At 35.2% G+C, this 27,802-nt stretch overlaps 3 protein-coding genes across 3 annotated transcripts; 2 read left to right on the top strand and 1 right to left on the bottom strand.

Annotated features, from left to right (window-relative positions):
- Positions 1–589: 589 nt before the first annotated feature.
- Positions 590–11,641, top strand: LOC115974559 (hippocampus abundant transcript 1 protein). Its single transcript, XM_031094968.1, has 14 exons — positions 590–893; positions 4,533–4,644; positions 6,099–6,211; positions 8,027–8,149; positions 8,225–8,436; positions 8,710–8,785; positions 9,117–9,203; positions 9,353–9,433; positions 9,606–9,638; positions 9,813–9,866; positions 9,947–9,988; positions 10,255–10,333; positions 10,411–10,481; positions 11,049–11,641. The coding sequence occupies exons 1-14, from the start codon at positions 729–731 to the stop codon at positions 11,136–11,138; spliced, it is 1,338 nt and encodes a 445-aa protein (XP_030950828.1). The 5' UTR covers positions 590–728; the 3' UTR covers positions 11,139–11,641.
- Positions 11,642–14,163: 2,522 nt separating this feature from the next.
- On the top strand, positions 14,164–22,110 carry LOC115974560 (phospholipase D delta-like). Its single transcript, XM_031094969.1, has 10 exons — positions 14,164–15,398; positions 15,509–15,625; positions 16,034–16,228; positions 16,591–16,872; positions 16,970–17,038; positions 17,207–17,354; positions 17,788–17,936; positions 18,402–18,572; positions 21,106–21,306; positions 21,594–22,110. The coding sequence occupies exons 1-10, from the start codon at positions 14,478–14,480 to the stop codon at positions 21,885–21,887; spliced, it is 2,547 nt and encodes an 848-aa protein (XP_030950829.1). The 5' UTR covers positions 14,164–14,477; the 3' UTR covers positions 21,888–22,110.
- A 708-nt stretch (positions 22,111–22,818) lies between these two features.
- On the bottom strand, positions 22,819–23,730 carry LOC115974561 (plastocyanin). Its single transcript, XM_031094970.1, has one exon. The coding sequence runs from the start codon at positions 23,480–23,482 to the stop codon at positions 22,979–22,981; it is 504 nt and encodes a 167-aa protein (XP_030950830.1). The 5' UTR covers positions 23,483–23,730; the 3' UTR covers positions 22,819–22,978.
- Between the last annotated feature and the right edge of the window lie 4,072 nt (positions 23,731–27,802).

The raw sequence follows: 27,802 nt of genomic DNA on the forward strand, positions 1-27,802 counted from the left end.
CACCAATACCAGAAAAACATAGCCCAATTACACGTATTTTTACATGTATGGGCCAAGCCCAATTTGGAGCTATTGGGCCTGGGTTAACTATTAATTGCAGTGATAACCAACCTTAGATCTCGCTTACACGCCTCATAGTCATAGCGTAATTTAATCCTACACGCGTCAAAAATGGGCCCAGATTTTCGTTACTTTGAGGTATTTTTTTTCCTTGCATGAACTACAAGCTACGCATTGTTCACCTTCGGCACTTTGTAGTGTACACTTTATGGCATTCAAAAACAAAAGTGTGGCTCGAGTGACAGTCCACGACATTACAAACTTTGTATCTTATGGAAGAGACTGCCGAATCAACTTTCATTTGACCACAGACTGGGTTTTGGTTGGTCTGTCATTGCCAAAAATCTACCCATGTGGTCACCCTATACGTACTAGTGCTATCACTAGCGAAGTTGACATGTATTGTATATGTATGTATGCAACATAAGGAACAGCGACAGCAACAATCAACATAAATATATATATAGAGACCTTGCATTTGCAGTACTATTCCTATAAAACTGAGTCTTTTTTTTTTTTTTTTTTTTGCTGCTGCTTTATAAGTGTTTTTTCTTGTAGTAGCTTAATTGGCAAGGTTGGCTTTTGCTTTAGCTGCTTGTCTTTAGTTTTGGTCTAAAGAGAGAAAAAAAAAAAGAGTAAGAGAGAGAGAGAGAGAGAGAGAGAGAGAGATGGAAAAGTTGTCTGGGTTGAGTCACCTCTTCATGACAATCTTTCTTCATAACTTCTCAACATTCATGGTGATACCAGCCATCACCGACGTTGCTATGACTGCACTTTGTCCTGGATTAGACGAATGCTCACTCGCAATTTACCTCACTGGTTTTCAACAGGCGGTAATTTATTTCTTTAACCCATATATGCTTTTATTTATTTACTAGCTGTGCATGTCTAGCTCTTTCTATCTTAGTTTTTTCATTCTTTCTATTTACATTACTAGATTTTACTAGCAATTGCGATTAATTAAGTTGCGCGCTATCTCTTGCTCTACGTTTAAGCTTTAAGGTAAGACGTCCTAGACAATGCTCTTGTGAATTCACCAACCAACCACCTTTCTATTTTGTTTTAGCAATTCTTCTTCTTCTTCTTTTAATATACTTTGTCTTTTCCTTTCTTTTTTGGTGCTTGTTTTTGTTTTTGTTTTATGGGATACGCAGCATTAATGCTAGTTTGGATAGTTTGGATGGAGGGGCATAGGCTGAGTAGAGTAGTGTTGACAAAAAATTAGACTAATATTCAATTAACTTTATTCTACTCTCCTTTATTCTCATTTTATCCAAATGGAGTATAACTGCGTAAGTGTTTTTCATTTGATAATCATAAATAAGGTGCATGATAATAATTCTTGTAATTAGAAATCAGTTAATTTGGGAATGTGAAATTCAGCTTATATGGTATTTCTAAAAAACATGTTTTGGGTTCAAATCTCATTCCCTAACCAGTGAATTATTAAAAACAAAAAATATTAGTTAACAAAAAAAACTTTTAAAAAGCAGCTTGGCGCTCGCTGCAGTTGAACACACACTCTTTCTCTCTCTCATCCAACGAAATTTCCCTTCAGCTTCATGAGGCTTCCTTTTTCGTTAACTTGGATTTTAGGCAACCACACAAACTTCCAATTGAGATGACCCACACTCTATTTAATTTTCTGTCTTACTCTATTGGAAAATTCGTTAATTTGTCTAATGCACCATCTTTTCAAATAAATCCAGTGTCTCTTATAAACCGTACATAGTACATTTGTCTAATTACGATAATGATAATTAGTGGCACAATCCTATTCCTTTGGCCCAATGTGGCACCTGCGGCTTCCAGCACTGGTGATAAAAAATAGCCTATTTGTTGATCATAGTTCGTAGGATCTAATAGCATTTGTTATGTTCATAGGACCTGGAGACCCCATTCTATCTTTAGGATATTCCAAAAAAATCTATTCTATTTTTATTTTTATCATTACTTACTATGAGATTTCAGGCATCACAGGACGAGTACTGTTTACAAACTATGGGAAATTATACCAAGTATATTTAAATGTTTGGGGGAAAAAAAAGTGAAAATTTGTATGCTCGATAAATGTTGATTGTTAACAAGATTAACATCTCTCTCTCTCTCTCAAAAGTTTTTTATTTTATTTATCTAGCTTAAAAATCCTAATAGCCTAAACCCCACCCAAAACCCACTCCAGGCTCGAATGAACAAACATGAGCCCATAGCAAACTCTCATGGCAATGGGAGATATCACTTCGCCTAACATGAGCGGTGGTACACAAAAGGTTTCCTCGCATCTATTTCCACGTGAAAGATAAAAAATCACAATCCTCTTACCAGCTCATGACCCCTGCATCCATAGACCATTCCACAGCCTCTACCTTAGCTCTGCTTAATACACCAGCGCATCTTTGTGGCCTTGAAAGTGTCCAAGCCGAGGCTCTAATCATGTTTATAGTATAGTAATCATGGAAGGTCTGGCCCAATCCAACTATTCCCATATGCGTTTTTGTGGTTTATATTTATTTATTTATTTGGTTAGTTATGATCTAAATGTAGTGCATTGGACATTGCCAAGCCTAAGAGGACTACATTTTGGTTGAAAGGAGTGATCAATATTACTGGCTAGAGCCAGTGGCGGCTGTCAGTGTTACCAAAAAAATACACTTAAAAAAAAGTGGTTTAAAAAGCTGTATTTTAATGTTTAAGGGGCCGACAATTTGAATAAAACTTTTCAGTTTTTAAATAATATTACACGTATTTTTATACATTTTTTTTACTCACATGTATTTTTAAAAAATACAGACCGTTGTTCTACCAAACGTCCCAAAATATGTAAGATTTTAAAACCGGATGTTAAAGAGGCAAAGAAATATGGCTCCACGAGCAAATAAAATTACTGCTTTCCTCTCTTTTTTTGACAAATTACTGCTTTCCTCTTGAGGCTTATACACAAATCATATACTCATAACATATTCTTTAATGGACGTTAAGAGCTGCTTATAAGTATATCTTTTAGCTTTTTAGGGGTGGCTTTGATTCGGGTTGCCCTTGAAATTGCTTTTGATTTTGTTCGAAAGCTTAATATCTAGGGAGAGTGACAGTGTTTCTCTATAGCTTCTCAATGTTCATGGGGCTTCCAGCTATCCCCGATGTTACGTTGTCAGCACTTTGTCCTGGAAAAGACAAATGCTCATTGGCCATTTACCTCACCGGATTTCAACAGTGGGAATATATATATTTTCTGTATAACTTGAGCTTTGCTTTCTTTCATTTTTCCTACTTTCTTTTCAATTCTACACCCACCATGACCATTACCTCTCTTTTTCTTTCTTATTATTGTTTTTTAAGTAGATTTTTTGTTTTGTTTTGTTTTTTTTTTTTTTTTTTTTTAAGAAACAAACACTTGTTTGTTTTAGAGCCCTAATAGTTGTCTAAACTCAGAATCACAAGCAGTCAAATAGATAGATAATCGTTGAGCGTTAAATGTTGTGCTGTGAATTGCCTATTTGGTACTTGTACCAAGTAAGCCTCTTTCCTTCTCTCTCTCGCTCTCTGTTGGTAGTAGAAAATTAACTAAGGTTGTCTATGCAATGTCTTTTTGGTTTGCCAAAAAGCAAAAAACTTCAAGATTGCAGTACAGAGTTCCCATCAAACGAAATTTCCTTTCGGTTTCCCACGAAAGCCTTTTGGAATTTTCAATTTCAAGTAATCGAACTCCCAAACTCCAGGACCCACAATCACATTCTTACTCACCCGTGAAGTGCAATGCGTTTTGTGCATAGTTCCTGTTTTCATTAGAACCCCGATTGTCTTTTTTATGATCCAATTCAATTCTCTGATCTTATTCTTTCATAGAATCATGTATAGAAACATTACAGAAAGTTATTTGGCCTTCTCTGCCCAAAGTCCCCATCCACCCGCTACTCCCCAAGGCTTGAGGCCGCTAGGCCAAATGGAAGTGTGGTAATGAGTAGATATATTCACGGCTTATGCTGAATGCGTATGTAATCTTGTCAGTATTTCCAAACATTTAAGATTTAAATTTTCCTTTTTTTAACTATTGAAAAGAATTTGTTCCTTAGTGCACAAATGATCAAACTTAACTAGTAATATGTAGTACATTTTCTTTAGCTGGAAAATCAAATATAATTTTCCATAGAAAAAGAATTTGTTTGACTAAAGGGCAATTAGGTTTTTCCTTTTTATAATTAATCCTAATTCATGTAAAATTCACGTCATTCAATTTGGAATTACACTGCACAAAAAGGGGGGTAATAGTCCGAATCTCTCTATCTCTTCCTTTTTCAATCACAATTAATTTTGTAAGTACCTTTTCTTAATTAAAGGAAAAGATAAGAATTTGTCCCAATTGATATATAAATACCTTAATTGCTTTTCAATTTAAAGGCTAGGATGGTAATTTGACACAATTGGTGTTCGAATTTGTGGACAAATGGCATTACTTATGTTTGTGATTTATGCAGATCATAGGGCTGGGAACATTGGTGATGACACCTCTGGTGGGTAATCTCTCTGACAAGTATGGTCGGAAAACTTTGCTCACAGTTCCAATGATTCTCACCATCATACCTCTAGGTATGCATTCTTTAATTTTATCTGAAAATGGATTGGCCAAACAGGGATTTGTCATCAAATATTAATCATTGTACTTTCCCTGAATTGGGATCTTTCCATTAATTTCGCTCTACGTCCATATTAAATTAAAGTAAGATGGAGGAAAAGAATCCTCCGCATTTCATTTGAAATAAATAGAATCTATTTCATTATTCATGTTAAATATTATGAATCTAAAAGTGTACAGACAATTAACTTATAAAAGAGTTGGTCAATTATTGACTAATCTTTGTATTTTATTTTAGGTTCCACCAGTGCAGAATGTCATATTGAATTTTTTTTTTCTTCTTTTCCATCTTATACTTAGATGACTTTATAAAGTAAAAGAAAAAAAGAAAAAGAGAAGAAGAGGTCTTGGCAAGTATAAAGTGGAATGCTCATATTAGGATTAAGGATTTTTGTTCTTCTCAGCTATTTATTAGACTTCTATTTGCATTGAGATCTATTTTTATTGTTGAATTTAATTATCACTAAGAGAAGATATCAAATGTAAAAAATAGAGAATCTATTTTATGATCCATATTTAAATATCAAAAGATGTAATCCACCCATCAAATATACTTATTATTTGAGAAGAGGATGTAGTACACCTCTTTTGACTGTCACCATGATGGATGCGTCTGAGTAGTAGGTCTCAATTAATGGAATCAGTGTTAGAATAAGTATCATTGTCAATGTTAATTTCAAAAATAGATTTGGCAGTTGGCACTACCCACTGAAATTGGAATAAGTTGAAAATAAATCATCTCCTCATTTAAGAGCTTTATACGAATATTAAGGAGTCAAAAAAGAAAAAAGGAAAAAATAAAATTAAAAATAAAGGAACTCACTTTTCTAAAAGAAAAAAATAGTAGGATAATAAATCAAAAGCCCATAAAAGTCTTACAATAATCGGATGTGAAGAGATGCAGGTCCCACTCAATACCATAAATTCACTTGATATGTCTCTCTTTGTTTGGGATCTTCCAGTTGGATTGGTCCAAAATTATTGCATGGTGGGAACTGGGAAGCAAGCAAAAATTTTCCAATTGATGGGGCCTATAGTGGCCTATAATTTCTAAAGATGCTAACTTCTAATTTCTAAAGAAATATTCCTGATGCCTCATTGTATAATATATAGTATTTATGTTTTCTCAGTTTCATACTAGGAAACTGAAAATCGAAACACCTTGATTGAAAGCCATACCATTTGTATATGCCAAAAAGAAAAAAAGCTTATATGAGTGATAGTATCTTATGTCTGATACATGTCACAGAACTGATGCAGTGATTTATTTTATTCTCAAAATGACTTCCAGGTGTTCAACTACAAGACTACAATGACCACTAATGCTGGTTCTTATTTTTAATTTAAATCACTTACAAGGATAATCATATTTTAATTAAATGATAACATTTGGGTTAAATTAATACAGGCATATTGGCCTACAGCAGAGCGAGGACCTTCTTCTATGTGTACTATGTGTTCAAGACCCTCACGGCAATGATTTGTGAAGGAAGCGTTCACTGCCTTTCCCTTGCTTATGTGGTAAATCCTTCTGAGCTCAATTCCAATTATGACAATTGAGATGGAACATAGTTACAGTAAAAACCTTAGCGAAACACTAGGTTATCATCAGAACATTCACCATTAGATTTTCAAAGTGTCTCATGAATAGGTAGTGAAATAATTCAACTAAAGACTGGAACACCACTTTCTTATATAATAATAATAATAATAAATCTTATATATAAATTCATAATCCTTGCTTAGCCAAAAAATAACATTAAAAAATCATAATCCTAGAGTTATTATCAATTTCTGGTTTTGATCTTCCCGGATTTTATATTTTTGCCCTTTGGATAACTTAGACAGTGGGATAATTTGTTAGGTGTATGTAGAACCTGATTTCACTTTATTTCATTTTCTTTTGGGCCAGAAACCCAGAAAAAATATATAGCTAACCTTAAAGCCCGTTCTGCTTAGGGGAGGGAATCATGCACAAGCCGTTTTGTAGTTTGTATAGTGTACATTGAACATTTTGTAATGATGGGCTTGGACTCACCCGAATTAAATGTTAAACTAACCTTTTATGGGCCTGGAGAAACTAAAAGACTAAATATATGGACTGAGCGTCAACAATTCACACCACCAAACTGTAAATGTTGATTCTGTTAGACCCAGCTTGATAACCCACATGCAATTTTAAGGTCTAGTTAGTAGAAGAAAAGCCTGTTGCTAAATATTTATTTATAGAACAAACACTGTTTTGATTTTTTGCCACTAAAGTTTCCCCCATTTTGCAATTTGGTACCTAGTCTCAGGGGTGGCAAAATTAGACATGACCCGCAAATTTGACACGACATGACATAAAATTAGCAGGTTATGAGTTGAGACTTAATAAGTTCGTATTATATTTAGGTTGACACAATTAACCCGTTTAATAAACGGATTGAGTCAGTGTTTAATATATAAAACCCGTTTGACTTGTTTAATTAAATCATACTTTACCAATATACCCTTTAAACCCTAAGTATATATACTTATTAGTTGTTGTGATTTATTTTCTTTGACATGTCGTGATTAATTATTTGTAATATTGAGATATGCTTTAATTTTGAATTATTATTTGTGATGCAGTTACTTGTTAGTTTTGAATTTTATATTAAAAATATTTATTTGCTTGTTTTTTTAATAATTTTTTTTTTTCATTTTGATAAAATCTGATAAATAGATTGACATGACTAACCTGTTTAATAAATGGGTTGTGTTAGGATTGATGAATCTTGACCTGTTTAATAAATATGTTGGGTTAGTTTTGACCATATAGTTAGATACTCATGAGTTGACACGACACGAACCCGACATGCAAACATGAATGGCCACCCTTACCTAATCTTTCAAAACTAATCAAATTCTTAAAAGTTTATAAAATGACTCAATGTGGTCCCTACGAGAATTTGATACAACGAGGGAGAGGGATTCAATCCATGCTTCAAGGCTCTTGGCAAAAAGGATATATCTTGAATTGTGCATCAAATTTCAATTTCATTTTAAGCCATTGATTAGGCCAATTTAGTAATTAGAGACATGTGTCTCATGTCTGTAGCCTTCCATGTTCAGTGCACTAGACACGATCTTCACCTCAAATTTTATTGCAAACATCATACACGTCATTTTTTTTTGTTTAAAACTTTGAATTCTTTGATCAGTCGATCTGTAAAAACAAGTGTACAGATATTCCCTCCACAATCCAGTAGAAACTAGAAAACAAGTACACTTAACTTCTACATATCGTATAAACAAGTAACAATACAGCTTTGTAATTTAAGTTTGAATGTGAATTGTGCTTTGAATCTTCAGGCAGATAATGTTCCAGAAGGACAGCGAGCTTCGTCATTCGGAATTTTATCAGGGATCGGATCAGCTGCATTCGTTTGTGGAACCCTGTCCACTCGTTTTCTTTCCACTGCTTCTACTTTCCAGGTTCGCATTTATCTTTTTCTCTATCAAAATAGACTCATTATAGTGTGTGCACATATTGAACTTCCTTGTTATCAGGTTGCGGCTTCCGTGGCAGTAATGGCAGCTGTGTACATGAGAATTTTCCTCCCTGATTCCATCGCAGACGATGCTCTTTCTGTCCCAATACTCTCAAAGGAGAAACTCAATGTTGTAAAATCAAAATCAGATGGAGATTCAGCTCCCAAGACTGTGCAGATTTTCAAACCAATGCCTTCTTTTGAGGATATGCTCTCCTTGCTCAAGACTAGGTCTGTTAATTCAGTTACTCTTTTATTAATAGGGGTTTGAACACAGTAAAACATATAGTGCTTTTATGCCTAAAGCTGTTAGAAAATGGTGAACTTAATTATGAGGCAGAGTAAAATTAAGAATTGAATTTAGGACCTCCTGCTTTGTCAATTTAACATGAAATTAGAGCAAGTGGTCCTAAATTTGATCCTTGTCTTCTCTACTTTAAAACAAGCGTTTTAACTTTTCTTCTTTGAGACAATTGTACTTATATATGTGTACTTGATTTGCAGCTCAACATTTTCCCAAGCTGCAATTGTTGCGTTTTTCAGTAGTCTTGCAGATGTTGGACTTCATGCTTCTATGATGGTACTTCTCCAATTCCATGAATTAACTATGTGTTTAGATTGACTTATTTGCTAAAAGTGGGTAGAAGTATATTTGTACCTAGAAAACATGAGGTTTTAAAAAGCTGATCAATTTCATGTGCTTGATTTTTAAAAGGCTCACCTAAAGAGTCCCTAAAGATTATTGATTTTAAAAAAATTATAAGGAATAGGTAAAGAAAGAATCATGCATTAAAATTTTTTAGTTCTTTGCAAAGCAAATGGTCTATATAATCAAAGAAAAATTTATGCAAGTGAGCCTTGTGAATATACATAAGAAGATGTATCATTGAAATTTATTATTCCCTTTGCAGTATTACTTAAAGGCCAGCTTTCACTTTAGTAAGAATCAGTTTGCTGACTTGATGGTCATAACTGGGATTGCCGGGACCATTTCACAGGTATGTATGAGATTGTTTTGTTTCAGTGCTACTTGCATTCCTTTGTAACATTGGTGATATAACCTTAATTTATTTGGTTCTATCTAAAAATTGAAGTATTGCCAAAAGAAAAAGAAAAAGAAAATCTAAAAATTTGGGCATTTGTGCAGTTGCTTCTCATGCCTATGTTAGTTCCTGCTCTAGGAGAAGAGAAGCTGCTTTCAATAGGACTCTTTTTTAGCTGTGCTCATGTAAGCATCTTGTCTCTCCGTTGTGATTCTCTTTCTCTTGCATTACACATTGGCTTGAAAATGAGCACTTCTGTCAATAGTTGGTATTGTCACCTACTTATTACACATAAGAAAAAGTAATCATAGCATCTGCCTCAAGTTCTAATTTATTAATTTATGGTCTTGAATGCAGATGTTTCTTTACAGCATTGCGTGGTCCTTCTGGGTATTTCTTTGCAACTTTACTGGCAAACACAAGTCTCTTTCCTTTAATTTTGGAGAATTTGCCACATTCCATAATATGTTCCAAGATTAATTTTCAAAATTATAGTTATATGCTTTAGCTAACTTCCGTTATGTTGTAGTATGACAATATGGCTAACATTTTGAATGCTGATAGGTACCTTATGTTGCTGCTATGTTCTCCATATTGTTTGTTTTCTCACAGCCATGTGTGAGTTTTTATTTTCTAGTTTCAATCTATAACATTTGATTGGATATAGTCTGTAGTCTAAATTATTTTAAAATTTGCAGATGAGGAGCATTGTTTCTAAACAAGTTGGGTCATGTGAACAGGTATATTTCTGTAAGAGTTCCTGCAATCTTTTGGTTGATTGGTATCAATTTTTACAGTATGCTGGCGTTAGGCTATTAACAACTATGCTGCGCGTGAATTGTATTTCTTGTAGTGAATTTTTTTAAAGATCAATTTGTCCAAAAAAAGCAGTCTGTGATGGACTAAATATGTGTCCTGTTTACTCTGGATGAAATCCTTTTTTTGGACTGGTTTTGCTTTCTACAAATGATTATTCTTAATTTCCTTTTGTTCCCTTCTGTTTCAGGGAATGGCTCAAGGGTGTATTTCAGGCATATGTTCCTTTGCCAATGTTGTTTCTCCCTTGGCTTTCTCTCCTCTAACAGGTAATTGGAATTTCAATTTAATATCTCATTAGGCCCAAAAGCCAACCAAAATTAACGAAGTCAAATTCTTCTTCCAGCTTTATTTCTATCTGATGATGCACCTTTCGATTTCCCTGGATTCAGTATTATGTGCATCGGATTTGCTTCGGTAAGAGATAAGTTTTCCTTTTTCGTTCTATATGCATTTGGCTAGTCTAATCAATTAATATTTATGAGTTTACACCAATACATAAACTTCCATTTCTCTGGTATACGTGCTAGTTTAATCAATGGATCTATGGGTGATTTACACCAATGTGGTGACTGCCATATGTTCTTTAGATGAAGCTACCAATCAATCTAAATCTGGCCTTAATGATGAGAGAATAAATGACAAGATGATGCTGAAAGCAGTATATTGTTTGTACTTCATATGAATCATATAGTACTTTGGCATAATTAATTATATTAATGAGCTCATATAGAAGGGCATGAAAGCACCCCAGGAATTTAGTTAACTGCAAACTAGGTTAGCTAAGCTCAAATTTCATTTCAAATTCCAAATGATTTTTCCCAATTCAGATAAGTTCCATTTAAGTTATTTATATCTTAATCACATTTTTGAGCTCTTTAGCCATGTTTTTTGCTAATCAATTTAAATGTTTTCATGTATAATTTGAATTCTTAATGCTTTGTGCTGTGGACTCGATTTCTAAGACAACTTTTATACGTGTAGATGATAGCGTTTGTTCAGAGTATGACAATAAGGGCGGCTCCTCTCATATCAAGTCACTCAGTTAACAATTGCAACTATGCAGCGGTCTAGTATTAAACGATGTGAATGCTCAAAACTGGAAGCAAGCTCCTTAGCATTCTAAGACCTTCCACTTATTCATACGCATATTGAGCAGAAATATCCAAGTTTCAAGTTGCAACAATTATCTTGCCCCGGTAATCATGAGAAGCTTTAAATTATTTTAGACCATTTGCTAGCTGTTCCCGTTGTCCGAAATTTGGCAATAGATTTTACTTTTCATGAAAGTTGCTCTCAAAGGTGACTAATTGAAGAAACAAAGCCTGAGCCTATTTTTGAAAAGCACAACAATGGTAACAATCATTGTAAGGTCATAGTTTAAGGACATACATGCCCTTTTTCACTTTCTAGCACAATTTGGACTTGAATAAGTAGGGTAAAAGAGAAGGGCATAGTTGTTGATATGAATGTATTGGATGGGTTACAGCTAGCTCTATGTTAGTGAAAATTTTCTGCCCATCTGTTTATTGCTTACTCTCTGTGATTTTGCAATTGATCCATGACTTTTGCATTTATATTCTAAAGAGTAGCAACTCTATACCTTGTGGGTTCATCATTTAATTGGATTCACTGTGCTTCAAAAAGCTTCCTATTGGCTATTTCATGCTGGACGGACTGATCAATATACTGTGATCAATACTTTTTTCAGAGAGAGATAATGTATAAGTCTCTTCCTTTGTTCCCAAGGGGACAGTAGGCTTTACTGGGGTGATTAGCAGTGAGGTATTACTTATTAGACTTCACTCAAATATTCATTTGAAGCAATGTTAGGATCACAACAATTTACACAACTTTTATCATAACTTGCTACGTGATGAGTTTTGACAAAAGTTGTGAACTTTGTTGTGCTTTAGCATTTTTCTATGCATATTTGCTTATTTAGCAACTCATGAAGTTTTGGTCTGTTGAGTTCATTTTCTTACTTTTATAGCCCAAAAGCGACATGCCGTTGATATGAAGAAATGGCTGCCGAAATCCAAACACTTAAAAAGGAAGCTGTATAATCATCTAAATATCTCAACAACATGAGAATAATTGGCTATGCTATCTAGCATCCTTTTTGATATCAAAAAGTTGTGGCAACCCCCAAAAGTGTTTTATCTTTTTATGAGTACTCAGTCAGTATCAGTAGAGAACTAAAAGTAAGTGGGGGCACGTAATGAGAATGGGCATAAACTTTCATACTTTTAGTACTAGTTAAAAGCTAAGTTACAAAAATTTAATACTAATGTGAACTCATTCAAACCAATACAGTAAATTATCTCTACTACCTAGAATCCTGTTTGATTTTTTTATTTTTTTTTGGGGAATAAAGCTGGCTTTCAATGTAGTAGTATACCTCTACAATAATACAGGGATATGCAAGTGGCACTAGTGGCATATCATCTCCATCTGATGCAAATGGATTGAACTTTTGTTTTTTGTTTTTTTTGGGATAAGAAAAGACAAGAATCATTGTATAATATTATTATTATTTTTTGGTTAGAATTGTATATATATATATATATATATTTTTTTTTATGGAGTTAGAATTGTATATTACTTTTGTGATACGAGATGGTTGGACTTGGTATAAGATTTGTGGCCCAATAATGTGAACAGCTTATAAAAAATAAAAATAGAATTGTATTAACCTTTGAATATTACTCTGTAGAACACCTGGTAGTTCTTGACAGTTGATCCACAACCTACCAACTAATCAAAAAAACACGTGCCCGTCACGTGTATCACAACTGTCTGAACATAAAAGAAATCGTCACGTCCATGTTCCACTGTCCGCCACATTTGTCAAGGGACCCCCAATTTTCCCAAACGCCCGCCACAGAATCTGCATTCGTGGAAGCCATTTTAGGATTTGACTCTAACGTGTTTATCTATATATATATATATATATATTTCTTTCTTAAGAAAGTGGTGTTAATCTGATTACGTACTCTACTTCCTTTTCACGGTACATCCTGAAAACTTTATGGATTGTGGATGAATTCTAGAAGCTTCAGATACTTACGCTTTCTTTCTTAAAAAAAAAAAAAAAAAATTTACGTGTCAGACCAATGAATTCACTACTAGGCTATTACTGCTACTGTGCTACAAGTTCTACTAAGTAAAACTTATATTTAATGTAACGGGAGCTTCAACTAAATTTTATTCTCTATTTATGATCGGTCATAGGTCAGTTTGTATTAAAATTTGCAGAGCACTCACACTATTTTTATCTAATTATTTATTTTTATTTTATGAATTATTTAAAGATCTAGAGTATATATTAATCTTCTATTTTTAGAAATATTTTATGGAGAATTTAAAAAACTTTCAAAAAATTTAATATTTTTATTTTTTTTTAAAACATTTCCAGAAATAAATTATTAATGTAATTTAGTAAAACCCATTATCTAATCTTTCAATTGATCTGTACCTAGTCTTATATCAATAAGTGGTACCGTTCCTATTAAAAAAAAAAAAAAAAAGTCGTACCGTATAGCATAAAAAAGTTTGATATATGTCCATTAGTAGGTGAACCACTCACTGCCACTTCGACGGAAGCCGCCCCGTTCTTCCTTTGTTTACACTCTTCCAAACATAATTTAATGATTACTAATTTTAATGAAAAGACCAGAAATTCATACTTCAAAAAAGGAGGGTAATAAATCACTAACAATTCGGAATACTGTAGAAAGATTAACTATTTCGGTTTTTTTTTCCTCCCTAAAATTGCTTCAATTTATGCCCACAAGAATACAATATCCTTTTATAGTTTTATTCCACTTCCATAAATATATATATTTTTCAAAAAAAAATCTTTACCCTGTATAAATTATGGGTAATACTAACGAGTGTCTTAAAGACACTCGTTAACAATCTATTTTAGAAAAGTTTTAACATCACTTTTACGAAAAATAAAAAAAAACTGTTAAAATATTAATTATTTTTTTATTTTCATATAAAATTTTTTTTTAATTGAATTTTTAATCAGTGTTCTAAGGGCACTTGTTAGCATTTCTCATAAATTATAGTGTAAGAATACCCATTCCCAAAAGTATCTTGGACCCACAGTCTGTCCACATTTACTGCATTCCACGTGGCCATTACTTATATAAAACTCAGCACAAATAAAATAGTTCCGCTTTTTTCCCGAACCCCTCTCTCTCTCTCTCTCTCTTGGTTTCTTGCACGTATCGCCTGCGGTTTTCTCCGTTGGAGTCGTCGGGGAATTCAAAGCAAAGAAAAATGTTTTACGTGGAAAATATAATTCCCAGCACCGTTCGGTTCTTCCGGTGATAGCCAACTCGCGAGCTTTTTAAATACATATACAGCTTTCTCTCATTATTTATCAGGCTGCGCGCGGCTTCAATGGGGGAAGTGATATCAGAGGAAGCGGTGGTGTACCTTCACGGTGACCTCGATCTGAAAATCATCGAGGCTAAATGCTTGCCAAACATGGACTTAGTCTCAGAGCGCATGCGCCGATTCTTCGTTACGTTCAGGACGTGCCACACGCAGTTCAACAGAAAGAAGCAGCAGCAACAGCAGCAGCATGCGCGCCACAAGATCATCACGAGCGATCCTTACGTGACGGTGTGCCTCGCCGGAGCCACCGTGGCCCGCACGCGCGTGATCTCCAACTCCCAAAGCCCCGCGTGGAACGAGCGCTTCAAGATCCCCCTAGCACACCCGGTCTCCGAAGTCGAATTCTACGTCAAAGACAACGACGTGTTCGGCGCCGATTTAATCGGCGTCGCCACCGTCTCCGCTCGCCGGATCCTCTCCGGCGAAACCATCAGCGAATGGCTGCCGATACTCAACTCGCTCGGCAAGCCTCCGAAACCGGACGCATCGCTCCGACTCGAAATGAGGTTCACGAAATGCGAGGACAATCCGATATACCGCATCGCGACCGATCCGGACCATTTCGGAGTCCGAAACTCCTACTTCCCGGCTCGGAAAGGCGGGTCGGTCACGCTCTACCAAGACGCGCACGTGCCGGAGTCGCTGTTGCCGGAGATAGAGTTAGACGGCGGGAAGGTTTTTCAGCACGATAGGTGTTGGGAAGATATATGTCACGCGATATTGGAGGCGCATCACTTGGTTTACATAGTCGGTTGGTCCGTTTTCCATAAGGTGAAATTAGTTAGAGAACCAACTAGGCCTTTGCCTTGTGGTGGTGAGTTGAGTTTGGGAGATTTGCTCAAGTACAAGTCCCAAGAAGGTGTGAGAGTTTTGCTTTTGGTTTGGGACGACAAAACTTCCCACAGCAAATTCTTCATTAACACGGTATTTATTACAACTATTCCTTTATCAACATTGGGCAAAGAGTTCTTACTGTACGAAAAAAAAAAAAATCAATGGATTTAAGTGATTTTTGGCTTAATTTGGATGTGCAGAATGGAGTGATGGCAACTCATGATGAAGAAACTCGCAAGTTTTTCAAGCACTCTTCGGTTACATGTGTGCTCTCACCTAGATATGCCAGCAGTAAGCTTAGCATTTTCAAACAACAGGCATGCCTTTTTTATATACTATGGTTCAGTACTTATTGCCTTCTTTATATGGTTATTTTTTACTAAATCAGCTTTGGTATTTCAATATTGTAATGTTTTGATATTATAGAAAACATCTTACTTTTAATATTAAAAATAGATGGCCATTTTAAAATTTCAATTGTACTTAAGAGAGGTAAAACACCACTGTTCATGTAGTCTATTTCTTCCCTTGTTCCTTTTAATTTTCTTCCTTTGTATTCAAATTTAGTCAACTACAAGGGCAAAAGAATGCATTGTCTTTCTTAATTTTATAAGGAAATTCTAAAAAAATTATTTCTTGGTCTGCAAGAAAGCCTAAATTTTATTTTCTAGTTGGATGATCGAACAAATTGATGACAATATTAATCTTGTGGCATCTATCTTCAGGTCGTTGGAACCCTTTTTACGCATCATCAGAAATGTGTGATTGTGGATACACAAGCATCTGGAAATAACAGGAAGATTACTTCTTTTATAGGAGGTCTAGACCTTTGCGATGGCCGCTATGATACTCCTGAGCATCGACTATTTCGTGATCTGGACACTGTATATGAGAATGATTATCACAACCCAACATTTTCTGTGAGCATTTGCATCCTTGGAACTTTTAGTCTTTTTAACTATAGCAGGCTACTTTTTGTGTTCTTCCTTGTACCTTGTTCATTTTAAGATTTCTTTGTGATTGTTAGTAAATATATTTTCCAGTCAGTAATAAGGAGAATAATAAGCTTTTGTGTAAATCTGTTAATGAATGGGCTGCATCATTCCTTACCTGTTCTGGTCATTGACATACATACATGTCATTGCCATATATGAGTTATTTTTATGTGATATTCAGAAAAAAAAAAATTGCCACATTATGATTATTGTGATTCCACAACTTGGAGCTGTGTAATTATTTTTGGCAACTTACAGTTTGGATGAACTTTCTGTTCAAATAATAGGCGGGAACTAAGGGTCCAAGGCAACCATGGCATGATTTACATTGTAAAATTGAAGGGCCTGCTGCATATGATGTGCTCACTAATTTTGAGCAGCGTTGGAGAAAGGCAACAAAATGGTCAGAGTTGTCGCAGCGGTTCAAAAGGGTATCTCATTGGCATGATGATGCCTTAATAAAGATAGAACGGATCTCGTGGATACTTAGTCCATCCAAATCAATTCCAAATGATGACCCTATAATATGTGTTTCCAAGGAAGATGATCCTGAAAACTGGCATGTTCAGGTTAACTAGTCTGCACTTCCTGAAGTGAAGCTTATAGAATTTTATGATATTCATTTAGTTCTACAAAGTCTGAGCTATTTTATTCTGAAATTGACAGGTTTTCCGCTCAATTGATTCAGGGTCTTTGAAAGGATTTCCTAAAACTGCATATGATGCTGAAGCTCAGGTTTACTATTTTTTTAAGTGAAAATGAACACCTAATTGATGATTTATTTATTGACTCTAGATAATTTGCTTTTAGTGTAATATAATTACAGTGGCATGCCTCAATGAATTTCATTTTTTTTAATATTCTGATAATTGGGAAATTCTCTGTTTTTCACTTCTGTTGCAGAATCTTGTTTGTGCAAAGAATTTGGTTATAGACAAGAGCATCCAAACAGCATACATCCAGGCAATCAGATCTGCTCAACATTTTATATATATTGAGAACCAATATTTTCTTGGATCTTCATATGCATGGCCAAATTACAAAAATGCAGGTCAATATACCCATCTCTAAAATTAGTATGTTCAATGTTACATCGTCATACTCTATAAAGTGCTCAAAGTCAACATTGTGTTGTAAACATGTGTTGTGCGAGTGAAAAGTTCATGTGTCCAAAGCATATCATTCTGCACTTCCAACTGGATTTCACAACTGTATGTACTTTTTACATTCTATAAAATTTTCCTTAACAGACCTAAGATGGTGTGAGTTTATGTTATATTTCCATTTATGAATTATAAATGTAACAACTGCTTCCCTAATTATGCAAACATTTTGGCTGATATTATCCTTCTCAAATTTAAGCCGACATGATGATTTACTTAATGATCATATCTGCCTAAGATTCTAGTCATAAGCACCTTGTTTTCCTTCATTTCTCATCCATCAACCTCTTCCTCTAAGTCACTCTTTTTGCATTCGATCAGGTGCCGATAATTTAATTCCAATGGAGCTGGCATTAAAGATTGCTAGTAAGATTCGAGTGAAGGAGAAATTTGCAGTTTACATTGTCATACCTATGTGGCCTGAGGGTGTTCCCTCATCTGCCTCTGTGCAAGAAATTCTCTTTTGGCAGGTAATGCATACAATTATTTAACTAATAAATTACAAAGGAGATTAATAAGAAATTCTTGTGCAAGGTAAGGGTAAAAGTTGGTAAGGGAGATGCCAACAAGGAAATCAGGCTTTGTTTCTTTTTTTGGTAATACATCTCATACTAGTCTTGCTTAATTATGGGATCATGGTCTAGGTAAACATTGTCAATTTATGCCCAGGTGGGTATCTCTTTATAATTTTTTGAATGTGCTTTCATATTGGTAGTGATACTCTATTTTTTCTTAAGAGTACTAATGAAAATCAGTGGTATAATCCACTTATTTTCCTCGCTTATCTGGCTTGGCATGGTTGTCCAAAACATTAAATCAAGTGGGTTTTAATCCATGAGGGAAAATGCGACTCATTTTTACTAGTAAAATTCAGTTTCATTAATATTTTTAAATGCCATATTATTTTAGTAATCTTGGTCTCTTGCTTTCCTCAGGCGCAGACAATGCAAATGATGTATGAAATCATAGCAGGAGAGTTGAAATCCATGCATCTTGAGAGTTCACATCCCCAAGACTACCTCAATTTCTATTGTCTTGGTAATCGAGAAGAACTACCGAAAGAAGCCTCACCTTCACCGAATCAATCATCCAAGAATGGAGATACGGTATCATACACTTTTTTTTCCCCTTTTGATAATCAAGAGATCTTTTTCATTGAAACAAGCTGGTGTAAACCAGCAAACACAATACATACAAGATGGATAAACTAACAACAACCACTATGCAGCAAGAAATCTGGATAAAACTAGAGAAACACAATACAAACAAGCTGAAACTCAGCCTAATACAAAGAAAGGAAACAACCACTCTATCTAACATAACTACATCCACATAGATTAAGACAATTCACAGAGACTCCCTAGCCGTTGCAAATCTGCACATTTTCCAGATTCTCTTAGAAACAGGACACTTGAAGAACTGCCATTACTTGACAGCAGAATCTTCAAAACCCCATATGCTTCATATCTTGAAGTTAATATTGGATCTAGCAAATGGTTGACCTCCCTCTATATGGATCTTGACTTGTTTTCTAATGAGGCTAGCAATCTGGTCTTCAGAGTTAATCAACCCTTGGAAAATAATTGCATTCCTATGACTCTGTATATGATAAGCAGCAGTGCTAAATCCCAATTTTCTGCATACAGACCTCAATGATTTACCTTTACAATGCTTCATTTCCTACTCAACAATATTATCCCAATCATCCCCCATGGATTCTTGACAGCACCCATATTTCATCCTCATCCAAATTCTCCTGGAGAAAGCACACAGAAAAGATGATATCTACTCTCACTGTAGCCCTGCACATTAGACACAGGGCATCAATTGCTAAGCCTCTATTCACTGACCTTTCTTTGGTGGACAACCTGTTTCTTATTGCTAGCCAAGCTATAAATGCACATCTAGGGATGGCCTCGGAAACCAAATAATCTTCCACCAAGCCACTATACGTCTATGATGTTGTAATTGATTCCAAGCACTAGCAACATAAAAAAATCCCTGTTTTAGAAGGAATCCACCAAGCTTTATTTGCATCACCAATATCAATTGAAAGTAACTGACTCAAGATAGTAACTAAATTCTCTGATCTAGCAGATCCCCAGTTCCAATATCCATCATGAATGACACTAGCCAACTTAGCAGTTGTAGAACTAGTGGAATCATAAATTACTCAATGACCAAATTTCTGGGTTAAAGGACCTACAAGGTGCTAATTGCCATACCATAGGTAGATTTCAGTACCAGACCCCACTAGGAACTTGGGATGAGGCCTGAATAAGTATCTAAGTTTTAGAATTTTCCTCCACCCCCTTGAACAATCATGAGGGACCTTAACACTCCAAAGACTTTGGCGCTTTAAGTCTATACAATTTTATCCAAGCCACTGACAAGGAGCCTGCTTGAGTGAATAGGAGCAAATAAACTTCATAACTGCAGCTTTATTCCACTCTTCCACTCTTCTAAGCCCAAGACCACCCTCTTTCTTAGGACAACAAATAGTATCCCAAGCTACTTTTACAACCTTCACTGGACTATCTGAACCACTCCAAAGAAAGCAAGCAAGCTTTTGTTCTATGGCTTTTTTAACCTTCTTAGGGATAATAAACACATTAGACTAAAAAGCTTGAATACTGAATAGGATAGATTTAATCAACTGAAGTCTACTAGCAAAACTCATAACTTTGGAGGCCTATGAAGAAATTATGGCTGTCATTTTATCTATTAAAGGAACACAATCTTGGTATTTCAACTTTCCAGAAATAAGAGGAACACCAAGGTATCTAACAGATAAGTGACCTTCTTTGAAGTGCAAAATATTCAACACTTGTTCTTTTATTGTAGCCTGAACTCCACCAAAGAAAACATCACTCTTCGAAGGATTAAGACATAACATTTTACTGAACTCAGCAATACCGGATTGGATTAGCAGAGCAAAAGATTAAAAGGTCATCTGCAAAACACAGATAAGTGAGCTGCAACTCCTGATTGGATAAAGTGCATTCTTTGACCCAATCCAAATACATTCCAGGAGCACCAATAGTGTGGAGACATTGCAGAACAAAATTCCAGTCAATTGAGTCATAGGCCTTCATAACATCAACCTTAACTGCACATCTAGGGATTCCCTTTTCCTTATGATAATTCCTCACCAGTTCTTGAGCTAGGAGAATATTTTCTGCAACTAAATTATTAGGACCTAAAATTGCAAAGGGTGAAACTAGGTGACTACCGCATTCATAATTAAGGACTAATGTAAACAAAGTTCCTCCCAAATTATAAGGACCTAAAATTGTGAAGGGTGCAACTAGGTGACTACTGCATACATAATTAAGGTCTAATGTAGACAAAGTTCCTGTGTGTTGTGTATTTATATATTTATAACTATAGAGACAACCTGTGGGTCTGTGTGCACATGCGTGCGTGTTTTGAGCAGTAAACAGTGCCATTGACAAGTTGCACATTTGTAAGTTTATCCTACTGGATCAAGGATATGTTCATGAAATTGTATATTTTATGATAATAGATGAGCATCAGCTCTATTCATTGGAATTCTATGAGCAAACATAAAGACAAAAAAAAATTTCTATACTGCGCAGAAGATTGTGCAATTGATTTTTTTTCATGACCTACTTTCAGGTTTCTGCCTCACAAAAGTTCCAACGGTTTATGATTTATGTACACGCCAAGGGAATGATTGTAGATGATGAGTATGTGATATTAGGTTCTGCCAATATTAATCAACGATCTTTGGCTGGTTCAAGAGACACTGAGATAGCCATGGGTGCATATCAACCCCATCATACCTGGGGCAAGAAGAAGGGTCATCCACATGGGCAGGTTTGTACATTCATTAAGTCCCTGGATGTATTGTACTGTACTTCTGTTGCAATCACAATTTAATGCCCTAGTTTAACTGAATTCTACATTTGGATGCATACCTTGGGAAAAAGAAGAGAAAAAAAAAATACTTGGTTTAGTTGGCCATTCAACAGACACCATATAATTATATGCTTATAGCATGAATGGTTTTTTTTAATATTCATTCTTCTAAAAATTTGGTAGCCATTGTTGTGGATAAAAGAAGTTGTTATGTAAGCTGACAAAATTGATCAAAACCTTTGCAGGTATATGGGTATAGAATGTCTTTGTGGGCAGAACATCTGGGGATGCTAGATGATTGCTTCAAGGAGCCTGAAAATTTGGATTGCGTGAAGAGTGTGAACCAGATTGCTGAAGATAACTGGAGGAATTTCACAGCAGAGGATTTTACACCATTGCAGGGGCACCTTCTTAGATATCCTGTCCAGGTAGATGCCAATGGGAAGGTAGGCCCCTTGCCCGGACAAGAGAATTTCCCAGATGTTGGCGGTAAGGTGATTGGATCCCGTACTAATCTTCCTGATGCTTTAACTACATAGGTTCACAATTTTATCTTTGTTGTTTTGTTCATATTATAATCGTGCATTTACGTGGGCATAGAAGAGGGTAAAAAATGGTTTAAAGACAATGAGCCTTGCTGAGTTGAATTTAGGATAGCTCATAATCTGACACGAACGTTGTGGAGGATGCAATTTGTTTTGCAGTGTAATCTGTAGAATACTAGAATGTATATCATCAATTCATTTCTTATTTTTCAGTTAATTCTTGGAATCAAAATTTTATAATTGATGAAATTTTTTTATAGACCTGGATAAAGAATACTTGTAGGGGTTTGGTGTGAATGTATGTGCGCTGAATAGCTCTACCAAGGATTGCCAAGCATTGATTAGGCTTGTGATATTAAGTTATTAACCATGTGATATTAATAAAACAGTATAGAGGAAAAGAGATAGGGCCATAATCAAATTACATTTTTTTTATAGATATATTTAGATTGTGAGAGAGGGAGAGATGGGGTTCGAAAGTAAGTACAAAGGATGTCACTTGCATCTAATATGAAGTTATTAAATAGTGTAACATTTGGAATAATTCAATCAAAGAGAGAAAAATCCTTATTTCCTTTGTTGGAAGGTTTCAATAAATAATAATTATCTCTATTTTTTTGGTTCCCCTGCAAACATTAGAAAGTGTGAGTTTACAAGCTCTTGGCTCTTTTTATGCCTTAAAAAGAGATAAAAATGATGGTAACGTTGGACCAATTAGTGGTAGAATTAACAACGAAAACTTATCACCTCCTCGACAAGTTTCAAAACAAGTTTATGACTATCACCTTATGTGAAAGTGAAAAAAGTTATGAAAAAGAGTTGAAATAAAAAGGTATTACATTACTCGCATCCTAATTCGTCAAAAACCAAATCAAAATCACGCAAATGCTTAAATTAGACCACAAACAAATCTGCCAATTTCAAATGAAGAAAATGAAAAAACACCAAAGCATTTATATTGATCCACAACATACAATCATACATTCCCTCACGTTCCCAACATTGATTATTGAGCTCTACTACCTCCCAAAAAAGTTTAAAAAGAGAAATATGAAATTATCCTTACAGAGAGTGTTCAAACAAACTTAATTAACAGTAACTTTTCCCACCATCCCAGCTCCCTGGTGGGGTGAGCAGTAGAAAGTGTAGCTTCCTTTTTCAGTCAAGGTCACAGCGTATGTCTCTCCTGGAGCATTGAGGAGGTCCTCCTCACTCATGGAGATCTTTCCGGCATCGACACCGCCGGGAATTTCGTCCTCGTCAAAAACAACGTTGTGGGGGAATCCTGCATTGTTCTTGAACACTATCTTCTCTCCAGGGGCCACGCTGAAGGTGCTGGGAATAAAGGCCAATGACCCATCATCACCACCAAGCAAGACCTCAACAGCCATGGCATTGCTTGCAAGCATTACACTTGCAGCAGTGGCTGCAACAGCAACACCCACATCCTTGAGTGAAGCCTTAATGCTAAGCCTTGGGACTGGAGAGACTGATGAGACTTTAGCTGTGGCACTCACTTTGGCCGCACCAGCTGCCTTAAGGCCTGTGAACGATGGGATGGTAACAGCTGCAGAGGTGACAGTAGCCATGGGATAAGGATTTTTCCTTTTACTTTCTGGTCTAGTTTGAGAGTTGGAGGGGGATCAAAAGAAGAACAGAAGAGGGCTTGATTTTAATAGTGTGAGGTGTGAGGGGAAGTGAGGATGTTTTTGTGTGGTATGAATTGGTGGAGGGATCTGTGGTTAGATAATGGATGGGTATGGTGTATGTATGGGTGGAGAAATGGGTTATCTGCAGAGAATAGCTGCTATTGGCTGGGTTGGATACTATCCTATGACGTGGCTTAGATTTTATGATGAGAGGTGGATATTGTGAGAACAAAAGTATGCCAAATTAGTGAAAGACGATAAGTTTTCCATGAAGAAAATGGGAAAACAGCCCCTGAATAAGATTTGCATCAAGTATTCTTTGGCCAAGTAACCTGTACTCCTAGGAAGACTTTTTCTAAAAAAAAAAATTGTTGTAACTTATAACAAATGAGAGATGGATTTAAATTCTAGTTCTCCTTAAAATTATTTATTAAAAAAAAAAAAAAAAACCTATCTTTGAACTATAAAATTCAGAATTGTTTGCCAAGGGTTATGTAGTTGAATTGGCACCTTCATATACACAAGTTGCTTGAGGGTTTAGGGAGAAAGGGTTCAAGCTGCGGAGTTAATAGCACTTATAAGTTGTAATTATCTCAAAAAAAAAAAAAAAACAAAAAACAAAAAACAAAACAAAACAAAACTCGGGAGTGCTAGAAGATTTTACATTTGCATAATGGGAACATTTGACAGTGATATTTCGCTCTATAAAGTATATGAGGTAATAAATCAGCCACGACATTCGTCTTTCTTCTTGAGATGTGATAAGCTTTCGGAGGTTACTTGTGCCAGTTTTCAAAGAAATTCATATTCACTAATCCACATTCTTTTTCCTTGACCACTAAACCCGAATACCATAATAGGTTGAATGATAGAAAAATGTTAAATTTCGTTACATGTGTGCTTTGCAAATGTGTAAGCAACTGTTTCTGTATCTTGCTATCGCAACCTTGAAAATGTGTGGCCCATGTAGCATTTCTGCCACAAATTTTATTTTAAATTTTTTGCCAAGAAAATCTGTTACAAACTTACAGAATACTGAGATAGTGGCATTGTCGCTACAAATTCTTTTGGTAACACAACCTATGAAGTGCTGATGACCACAAAAGCAAATGATCCAAGTGTAAATATAAATCTTTCTTTGATTATTGATGTCAATGTAAATTTATGGAGACAAATTCTCGTACATCACCTATAGTTGCTTTTAGCGACTGGCTTCTAATTTTCCTTTCTTTCTGGCCAGGCATAATTTGTTTATGCTTCTTTTTAATCTCATTTTTAAAATAAAGGTTGAACCTTATTTAAAACTTGGCAAAAATGAGCCGGACCCATTAACCTACCTTAAGCCAAGCGGAAAAGAGTATGGATAATAAGAATAGTACCTTGTTTCAATGGGCTTGATAGGCCTTCCTTGAATAAAAGACTTTCCTTCCAAACTCAAGTTTTTGGCAATCCTCGACCTTGAGTATCAAGGGGATATTATAATATACTAGGATATTCTCATTGATAAATAGACCGTGATTTTGTTAAATGTGATAGGATACTATAATTTTGTAATATCATAGGTTACTGTGCTTTTAGGATTACTATTTAATATACTAAACCTAATGTAATCTTATAAATACCTTGTATTGAGTTTCTTGTGATGCGTAATTCAACATAGTAAAAATGTTTCCATTAAAATATATAAAATAAAGATGTAGTCATTGAGGACTCTTAATTGCATTTGTAAGTTGTCAATATCAATAAGGTAAATCCTTGCGTCTTTTTTTTTTTTTTTTTTTTTTCAATGGTTACAAAACTTCATACCACCATCTTAATAATACGGGGCATTCTAACCACATAATACGTTTTAAACCAACTAGACGTGTTTTATTGAGTGAGTGAAAAAATAGAGTTTGAGTGATGAGTGATGATTGATGGGTGATAGGTGATGAAACTTCATACCACCATCTTAATAATACGGGGCATTCTAACCACATAATACGTTTTAAACCAACTAGACGTGTTTTATTGAGTGAGTGAAAAAATAGAGTTTGAGTGATGAGTGATGAGTGATGATTGATGGGTGATAGGTGATGAAAACTGAGTGATAAGTGATGAGTGACTATTTTTTTAAAACCAAACAAGCCCTAAAGGTTCATTTGTTGGCCCCCATATATTCTAATCTATTTATGATTTTCCAAACACAATCCAACTTTAGCTTCTATATGAGCAGGGATAAGCCCAATATCCAAAATTTTACTTCTCCTTAAGAATAAATTAGAAATAGATTTTCTACTACCAACTCAACATAAAAATATAAATGTGACAGTAATAAATAGAACTAGTCGCTAACCCGTGCGATGCACGGGATAGTTAAACAAAATTTATACGCATTCACTTTTATTGGTATAATCATTTGAAAATAATTCTAACTAAAACACTTAAAAGAGTTAGTAATTTATAGTACTTACCCCCCACTATTAGTATATAGACACCAAGTGCGGTCGTCGTAGCCCTTTGAAAGAACCTTCCCCAATTGGACCCTATAAAAAAAAAAAAAAAAAAACACCCAATTAACAAAATTGATCCAAAAGGGTCTAAAAAGCACACAAAATCAATTCAAAAAACAAAAATATGAGACAAAGTAATTACTTTCTGCTGCCAATGAAATCGTCTTTTGTATTGCTTTTCCAAACTGCAGCACTTATCTCTCTAAGGCCTTCAATTAACGAAAACACAAACTTCTCTTGGAATACTGGAGTATTATAACCATCTATACACACATACACAAAAAACAAAATCAGCATAACTCACTATAACTCTATAGAAGCCTAAAAAATATAAAGAGAAATTAAAGGGGTTGAATTTGATATTTACGTTTGGAGAGAGAGAGTTTGCAGAAACTATGATTTTATATTTCTTAACTTGAGAGAGGGGTAAGGTTGCTAGGGTTTTGAGGTGTTATAATATTTTTGTTTTTATTTTTATTTTTTATTTTTTAAATATTGTGCTGACGTGAAAAATTGTGGTGCCAACAGAGACTTTGGTTTTATATATATATATATATATATATATATAGATGAAGAAAATAGATCTTTTCATGTATGTTAATTTTGATAAACGATAGATGCACAACTTCTTCCTCTAAGTCTCCAACCTTCCTTAGGATTATATAATTTATGTAATTTGCCCTATATGACAACGAACAATGAAAGTACAGGACTGTAAACTCACAATGGTTTAAAATTTTTGTGAGATAGCCCTAAGCCCATTGGGCCTTGGCCCGAATGCTCTCTCAATGCATTCTCATGCTTAAGTCTAACTTTAAGCCCAAGCCCATGCTAATCAGGTATGAGTTGGTCAGGGTGTATTTGCTCAGAATAGCCCATGACCTCGGCTGCTCGGTATTGCCTTGAGGAGTATCGCTGCCGAGCAACCTTTTGGAGGCTGGAACTAGTCCCAATGCCACTATTATTGTTTTCGATGAGGCATATTCCTTACCAAGAATAATCAAATCGGACTCCACCTACACGAGTAAGATCAGAATGTAATCATGAACACTCCACCAACTTTAAGCTATAAATAGGGAAAGTGAATAGAGAGAGGTTGGTGGATCCTAAGCAAAAAGGAGAGAGTGAAAGAGAGAGAGAGCAGTGTCCATAAAGAGAAGTTTGAAGGGGTGAGGAGAGAAATTCATGAGAGCTAAAGGGTGCAATTAATATACCCGGTAAGGAACTATCCTTAGTAGGAAACTCAAAACCTACCTTACAAATAAATTGTGAGCCCAATCTGAAGCTAGTCCATTAAGGAGATTTTGGGTACGTACTAATATATATATATATATATATATATGATTCTTCAGCAAAGCAACAAGTTTCTTTAGCGTACAGCTTGTTCTCAGCGATGGATGGAGATGCTAATTGCTAAGAACTGTCTAGACCCGCTACTCTCTAATGACTTCTCACAATAATGTAATTAGCAATATTTTGGGTTTCAAATCTTGTTTTTTAGGATGTCTATTTCGTTGGGTCAGAAGGGATTTGCAATGTAGCCGCTCATGCAGCAGCAAAGTTATCTCTCAGTTTTAATGAGTTTTGGTTTTCAATAAGGACAATCTACCAGGGGCCTCAGCTGCTGTCTGTAAGGTAGATTGTCCATCCATTTCTTCTTCTTAAACGGAAATTGCAGGTTATCAAAAAAAAAAAAAAAAAGTTTCTTTGAAAGTTATTCATCTTGTAAGAAACTGAGAGCAGGTAACAAAGGATCCTTCCAAACAAT

Source organism: Quercus lobata, chromosome 2, assembly GCF_001633185.2.
Source record: "Quercus lobata isolate SW786 chromosome 2, ValleyOak3.0 Primary Assembly, whole genome shotgun sequence".
In the NCBI taxonomy this organism is placed as follows: domain Eukaryota; kingdom Viridiplantae; phylum Streptophyta; class Magnoliopsida; order Fagales; family Fagaceae; genus Quercus; species Quercus lobata.